The 7,872-nt window shown below is 51.3% G+C and overlaps 1 protein-coding gene across 2 annotated transcripts; it reads left to right on the top strand.

The window, feature by feature from the left end:
* The first annotated feature begins 132 nt into the window (after positions 1-132).
* Positions 133-5,783, top strand: LOC133358013 (nuclear envelope phosphatase-regulatory subunit 1). Of its 2 annotated transcripts, none has more exons than XM_061576286.1 (6): positions 133-188; positions 1,890-1,961; positions 4,070-4,143; positions 4,276-4,427; positions 4,801-4,855; positions 5,011-5,783. In XM_061576286.1, exons 1-6 carry the CDS (start codon positions 164-166, stop codon positions 5,050-5,052), a joined length of 420 nt encoding a protein of 139 aa, XP_061432270.1. In that variant the 5' UTR covers positions 133-163; the 3' UTR covers positions 5,053-5,783. The 2 variants fall into 2 exon arrangements, with proteins under 2 accessions (XP_061432270.1, XP_061432271.1); XM_061576287.1 differs by having other exon boundaries at positions 4,318-4,427.
* The last annotated feature ends 2,089 nt before the right edge of the window (positions 5,784-7,872 follow it).

Below are 7,872 nucleotides of genomic sequence, written 5' to 3' on the forward strand. Positions count from 1 at the left end.
GTGGCGAATGGCGGCTGTCGTTTCGCGTGACGTCCCCACAGCGCGCCGCCACCCACCACCCCCCAGGTAAGATGGCCGCCGCGAAGGCGTGTCGCGCACGCGAGTGACGTCACCCCCCCGGGAGCCCCCCCCCACGCGACCTCGAGAGACGACGGCGGCGGCGATGAACTCCCTGGAGCAAGCCGAGGGTGAGCCGACCCGAGCGCCTTTGTCTTCCCGAGTTCCTTTGTCTTCCCGAGTTCCTTTGTCTTCCCGAGTTCCTTTGTCTTGAGCCCCTTTGTCTTCCTGAGCCCCTTTGTCTTCCCGGTCGTGGGTCTGTCTGTCTGTCTGTGTGTGGAGCGGTGATGTAGCGGGGCTAGCGCTACGCTACGCTACCTCACACCGGGTTCGATTCCCGTTCACTAACCAACAACACCCGGTGAACGATTTTTTGAACCGGTACTTGGGCCTCCTCTAGGTCGACTCGGCCTCAAGCGAGTAGCCGGTGGGCCGGTGTGTTGTAAACATCGTGGTGCTGGCAACCCACCCCCTCGTGTGCTGTGCCGGCCTTCATAGGTGCTCGCTAACAGCACTTGCCCCTACAGTCTATGACAGGCTACACGGTTTCTTTGTTTTGCTTTGGTGCGATGTGTAAACATCGCCACTAGGGAGACAAAGGCGGACGGGGGTGGTGTTGGACACCCCCCTACCCTGCTCGTGTGCCGTGTGGGGGGTGGTGGGGAAGGGTGTGGGAGTAGCAGTGGGGCGATGTTGACTACAACACCGCACAAGGTAATACATTTGAGTCTGAGTCGACCTAGGGGAGTCCCGGATCATCGCCACCGGTGTTGTCCCTGAGGTGGTGTCGTGGTTAGGGCGCTGGGCTACCACCAACCGCGGCTCACGGCCAACACCGGAGTTAGAATGATGGCTTTAATCTAAGTTGTCTTGTGGTTGTTGTTGTTGTTGTTTGACTTGGTGTACGGTGCTTTTTCTGCAATAGTTTGCAGTTTTTTCCTGGATTTTTCTGTTTGCCCATAGTCACATAGTCACTTTAAGATGTTTTTATTTTTTTGTTTGTTGCGGTTGAACCAGATTCAAGAGCCGAATGGCTCACAGGGCTATACCAAATGACTGAAAAACTTCCATAGGTGCTCGCAAACAGCACTTGCCCCAACAGGCTGTTACAGACTACACGGGTGGTGGGGGTGGTCTTTGCCTTTGTTTAGTTAGGGTACGATCAATAGAGAAGACGCTGACGAGAACGCGGATATATCCAGAATAAAACACCTCGTCCAGAGGCCCAAACATCGCAACCCTTCTGGCTCCCGTCTCAAAGGAGACACTGACCGGGTGTGTGACCATCAACCCCATCAGAACATCAACCCCATCAGAACATCAACCCCATCAGAACATCAACCCCATCAGACCATCAACGCCATCACAACATCAACCCCATCAGAACATCAACCCCATCAGACCATCAACCCCATCAGAACATCAACCCCATCAGAACATCAACCCCATCACAACATCAACCACGGGTGGACACCTTCCTCCATTCGTGAAACATTCAAGACAACCTCCAGCCTATAGAGACAACCACGCAGGAAGATCAAACACAACCACACCAAGTCTCCTGACGCCCTCTTGTGGCGAGCAGACCTCAACTTTGACGTTTTCCCCACCGTAACATTTTGTCACCGTACCCAAAACAGGAAATGATGTTTCATGCCTCTCAATGGGTTTATTGTATCACCTGTTTACGTCAAAGAAACTGGCTTTTCGGTTAGCCAGCGTCTCTTGCATCTGGATGGACGTAAGAATCTGCAGCCCCCCGTGATGTTGCGTGTGCGAGTGGCCGATCGTCTCGTGTGAGAAATCGTCTCGTCTCTCGTTGTCCCGTCCAGATTTGAAAGCCTTTGAGAGGCGGCTGACGGAGATCATCTCGTGCTTACAGCCGGCGACGGGACGGTGGCGGAGTGAGTCGCGCACAGCCGCGACACGCGCAAACTTGGGCCTGCGATGGCACGGGCCCCCCTCGACACTGCGGCACGGGCCCCCGCGGCACTGCGGCGCTACTGGAAGTGGCCCAACGCCACTGTGGTTCCCAATATTAAGATCCAAAGTTCACCATCGTGAAGATCCTCCGTAGATTCTAGATTTGAAGCTTTCGTGACTGCAAGGATTCATATTCGTAGGTTTTTTCGGTAAAGTCACGTAGGTAAAAAAATACAATTAATAAAAGTAAAATAAAAGTAAAATAAAAATCACGACGTTTCGGAGGCCAACACAAGCTTCCGTCTTCAGGTGGAACCGTCACAGTGATACAGCTATCGTGCTGTGACGGTTCCACCTGAAGACGGAAGCTTGTGTTACCTCCGAAACGTCGTGATTTTTATTTTATTTTTATTTTACTTTTATTAATTTAATTTTTTTACCTACGTGACTTCACCGAAAAAACCTAAGAATATGAATATCCTCCGTAGACTGCCTCGCTTACTTATCCGATACTTCGTCTCGCTCTACCACCCTCCATGCACTCCCCTACCTCTCCATACTCGTCTCACTCGACTCCCCTCCACGTACTCTCCTACCACTTGTTGTTTCTTTGCGCCCTTCCACGTGCTCCCCTGTCTCTCCTCTCTCATCTCACTCGACTGCCCTCCACGCACTCTTCTTCCTGTCTCCTCTCAGCTCGCTCTGCTCCCCTCCGCTCCACGCACTCCGCTCCAGCAAGCAAAGTTTTTTGCCGAAACCCTCGGTCAACTTCTGCCGAATGAGGGGACACTCCTCTGCTGCCCTCATAGTCTGGAACTCCCCCGTCCCCTGAGCCATCCGTGCTGTTCGGTCCCTGTCCCTACTCAAGTGAAGGGTCATCACCTCTGTCTTCACCCCTGCCTAGGCTTGTCTCGTCGCTATGCAGTCTTTGATGTCACAGGTTTTAAAATCTTCTTGGTTCTTTCGGTAAAGTCACGTAGAAGGGAAGTAATAAAATAATAAAAATAAAATAATTCTCACGACGTTTCGGCCACAACGCAAGCAGCCGTCCTCAGGTGAAGAATGAAACACCACAGTGGCATTCTTCACCTGAGGACGGCTGCTTGCGTTGTGGCCGAAACGTCGTGAGAATTATTTTATTATGTTTTATTTTTTATTATTTTATTACTTCCCTTCTACGTGACTGTACCGAAAGAACCAAGAAGATGAATCCCTGCAGTCACGAAAGCTTTAAATCGAGGTTTTAAAATAATATATGGTGAAATTTCGATTTAAAGCTTTCGTGACTGCAGGGATTCATCTTCTTGGTTCTTTCGGTAAAGTCACGTAGTAGGGAAGTAATAAAAGAATAAAAATAATTATGTTTTATTTTTATTAAAGAATAAAAGAATAAAAATAATTATGTTTTATTTTTATTATTTTATTACTTCCCTACTACGTGACTTTACCGAAAGAACCAAGAAGATGAATATATTGTATACTCATTCTAGCATATTATTATTGCAAATAATCTGTGCCTCGCGTTTGCTGGCTGGCTGCTGGCTGGGCTCGCCTCCACCCCAGCAGTAACTGTTGTTCGTGGCTGCCGTTGCCACCGAAACTAGCTGGGTAACTGGCTAGACGGGATTATCCATGTAACAAATAAACATTGACTTGAGTTGAAACAGAAGTTGAAGTTCAGAATAGATATCGGCACTGAAGAGGTGTGAGTAATGATTGTAGAACACTGATATGGGTCATTTAAATTTGCTCAAATTTTTTAGCCGATATTATTTAAATCCCAGAGGATATTACAAAACACCTAACAATACGTATCTTTGTCATTTTATCATGCAACAAGCGACATTACTTTCAGTGCTTGGGGTACAGGATTGTGAGAGGAGTTTGAAAATGACAGCTGCATCTTATTTCCTGTTGTAGTGCACCATATTCTCTTGGTGTACACATGACAATATACCGTAGATCTCTCCCATTTCTGCGAATCGCAGAATGTGCATGTCCCACGATTCCGTGCAGCGGACGAGAGATGCCATTACCTTGAGGTGCCGTGTGAACCCACGCTGCGTTGTGTCTCTGTGTTGCCCCACAGTGGTGCTCATCGTGGTGTCTGTGTGCACCGCCACTGGCGCGTGGAACTGGATCACGGACCCCGAGACGCAACAGGTGCTGCGCATCTCGGGCAGGCGTCCACGCGGCACCGTTGAATCGAATTCGGCTAAATTTTGCGGCCTGGCCGATGCCGCGCTGCGTACTGTGGTGGCCGTTTAACTTGACGACAAAGTTGTGATTTTGCAGCTTGGTCTCCTGCATGGTCACAAGCCAGAGTCTGCACTCCAGGTGGCGTTCCTCGTGTCGCTGTGGAACCACTCGTTCTTCACAGTCAGCTGCATCGTCCTCATCGGCCTCTTCCTCGCCGGCATCCACAAGCGCGTCGTGGCACCCTCCATGTATCCTCCCCGGCCCCGACCCCCCCCACCTCCAGCTCGCGGAGATGCTTCGTGCAGCGTGCTCTCGTCTCTTTGTCGGATTGAGCTCAGCCGAGTCGTGTTAAATTACGACGTTGTTGCGTCACGATGGATCAGCTTGTGTCGAATCGTAAGGCCTGTGCAGCTATGCAAATGAGGGTATGTGTACGATACGCGTTTTATTTTTGCCGGCGAGCTGTCGACGCTCGCACACTGCTGCGTTTTCTTATGCCCCGACACTTCCTTGACCGTGGCTGGGGCAATGGGTTGAGCGATGGCATTGTTCAGCATGACGAATGTGTGATGCAGGCGAGCACGTGGTTGTCCATTGCCTTTCTTTAACGTGTGGCCGCAGAATAGCGGAGCGATGTAGGACCGTGCTGGCGGAGTACAACATGTCCTGTGACGACGTACGTTACAGCGCGCTCCGCACGCACCGTCCGGGAACCTGCCGAATCCTTTTGCCGTTTTCCACGATGCGCCCTGCCTCTCCGTGATGGGAAAGGCCGCACCGGGCCACGTTGACCGTGCGATCGATTTTTGCCACCTGTTGTGTTGGCCACAGACGGGGAAATTGATCCTGAAGCCACGACCGCAGGCGCAGTGAGGATGGCGAGACGCTGGGAGGGGGGGGGGGGCGAGCGACCTTGCGGGCATGCCGTCGGCCCCCCGCACTCGGCCCCCCGCACTCGGCAGCTCGGAGAACGTCGCCGTGGCAGCGGCTTCCACCGCTCCGTGTCGCCGGGAGCGGCCCGTTTCTCGACCATCCGCCAAACCCGCCTGCCAAGCCCCGAGGAAAGCCGGGCAGAGGACTTGCGCTTAGCCGCACCGCTTGGTCGTCGGTGACGTCGATGACGTCTGTGCCAAATTCACGACGGGCGATGAACCCCGTTAGTGCGACGCAGGCAGGAGCTACGTTTTTGCATCCAAAAATTATCGTTAAAAAAAGGAAAAGTGAATTTAAGAGCCGGCCCTCGCAGTCGCACACCTGGGACTTGATGAGAGCCGTCCTGTGGGGTGGGGAGCGGGGGGGACTGTGTCGCTACTCGTAGCGCATCGCGTGGGCAACGCTGTCCCGTCGCGGCGCAGCGTGTGGTGCGAGTGTGGGGGACGGTGGCGATGCCGGGAGCGGCGCCGCTGCCCTTTGCCGGCACTCGCGCCGCGAGGGTGGGCGCGGGGCCACGCACGGCGTCCGCGTGCGACGTTCCCGTCGCCACCCTTCGCCTCCGCTGCCATCGCTACAAACACAGCCATGCTTTTAACAGATTATTCCTTAATCGGTTGCAGTAATTGTTTTAGTTTGTGTACATTACGTTTATTAAAAGCCTTTAAAACTTGTGTTTGTGGTTTTTAATGCGTGGTTCTGGCTGAACTGTGTACTGTCACGCTGCACCACAGGCGTCGGCACGTCCGATTAGCACGGTTGGCTATAGAAGTTCATCGTACACACCAGGCGTGCGTGGCTATCTCCAACGTCAAACACTTCTTCTTTACACCACTCTTGCAGGTTTTACGTCCTGGTCACCCTTTCTGCACTTCTGTCCTGGGCCATCATTTTCACATCAACTCCACTGTCCACATCACGGCGCGTCCCATCCACCTCTCGACCTGCCTCTCGTTCTCCACCCTGGTTCATGAATATTTATCACCGTTCTTCCGATGTGTTGAAACTCTGCCGCTCTCTGAACAGGAGAGTCGCAAAGCACTCGTGAACCCTATCCCTGACCTCAACTCTCCTTTGCCTTTTCATGAATGCACCAGTATTTTTCATGAATGCAATGGATTGTAATCCAATTACACATGGTGTAACGTTTTCTTTGGCCTGAGTGGTCCGACTTTAGGTCGCACTTTGGCACATGCAAACTCTGCCGCCGTATTTTAGCTCCATTTCTGCATTTTAGCGGATAAGGCCCACTGAGCTATGACGCTTTTTTTCAGAAGCGGGCCTGACCAAAAATGATAGTGCGACGAAGTGTCATGCGTGGAAGTTTATAGCAGCCAAATATTCTTAAAGGCGTGACGTTGATCCTCAATGTGGAGGGGGGGAAACCGGATGGCCCGGAGAAAAATCCACGCTGACCACGGGGAGAGAGAGAGACACGCAAACTCCAAATATACAGCAGCAGGCGTCAGGGTCGGGAGCGAGCCCACGACCTCCTGCACACCAGGCGAGGTAGTTGACATCTAGCCACTGTGATGATGAGAGAGAGAGACACGCAAACTCCAAATACACAGCAGCAGGCGTCAGGGTCGGGATGGAACCCACGACCTCCTGCATACCCGGCGAGGCGGTTAACATCTTGCCAACGCGGACTCCAATTTGATCTGTGTCGAGTGGTGGCACGTGACATCTCCACGAGGTGGGTCTGTGAGTTATTGGCCTTCACGTGAAAGTGACATCACTGTCTTATCTACCAACGGTAGGCATTTACAAAGAATACGAAACAAAACAACAAAGCACTCAAATGCTGTCCCCATGACCCTCAAGTCCACACTACACAACCCCCTTTGACACTGCCAAAAGCCGAGATCTGCTGCTGTACTTGCACGGTGCCACCACGCGCCGTGATATCGTCTCTCGTGACAGCCACGGGCGACTTTTTAAATCCTTTATTAAATCCTTTATATTAAGTTCGCGTGCTTGCTTGCTTGCTTAGGACCGTGCAAATCTTGCGGTCGTTTTTTAACCCACTTCCCGTGATCCAATCGAGCTGACATTTTCCACACAGACTCGTGCCAGACAATTATTGTTCGTGAAAAAAAATTCCCAAAATTTTACACTTTTTAGGCAAAAAAAATTATTTTACATATATTCAAATAGAACTCATTCATGGCTTTGGCTGAACGTCAGAGTGTAAGAGCCCAGAGCGTAACCCCTCCACAGGCCGTGGCGGAGTAGCGCAGTTGGTAGCGCCCTCGCTTCCCATGCCAAAGGTCGCGAGATCGATCCCCGCGTCCTCCACAGGCGAATATATTTTAAAATCTTTATATTAAGTTCGCTTTGTTGCTTAGGACCGTGCAAATCTTTCGCTCGTTTTTTAACCCACTTCCCGTGATCCAATCGAGCTGACATTTTCCACACAGACTCGTTGTGCGTGACAATTAATGTTCGTGAAATTTTTTTTCCAAAATGTTAGACTTTTTAGGACAAAAATATATTTAATTACCAATTACTAAATGGTGCAATGCAATCATCTGACCCATAGGTGGCAGCCATCTCAAGCCAGAGGACGAGAGGACTCTAGCCGCCACGCATATAAAGGATTTATAGTGAAAAACTTTGTTTTTACGGGTTATACTTGTTCACCGCCCTGAATGGGTCTCAGACGATGTGGCTACAATGCGAAGCTGCTAATCGCAACGCAAAGAAGGGGAATCTCTCACTCGGAGGACGCCTTCACAGCCGCACCGAGAAATCAAGACCGCG

The sequence above is a fragment of the Lethenteron reissneri genome, chromosome 60 (genome assembly GCF_015708825.2).
Source record: "Lethenteron reissneri isolate LAM-NWPU_2019-01 chromosome 60, ASM1570882v1, whole genome shotgun sequence".
NCBI lineage: Eukaryota > Metazoa > Chordata > Hyperoartia > Petromyzontiformes > Petromyzontidae > Lethenteron > Lethenteron reissneri.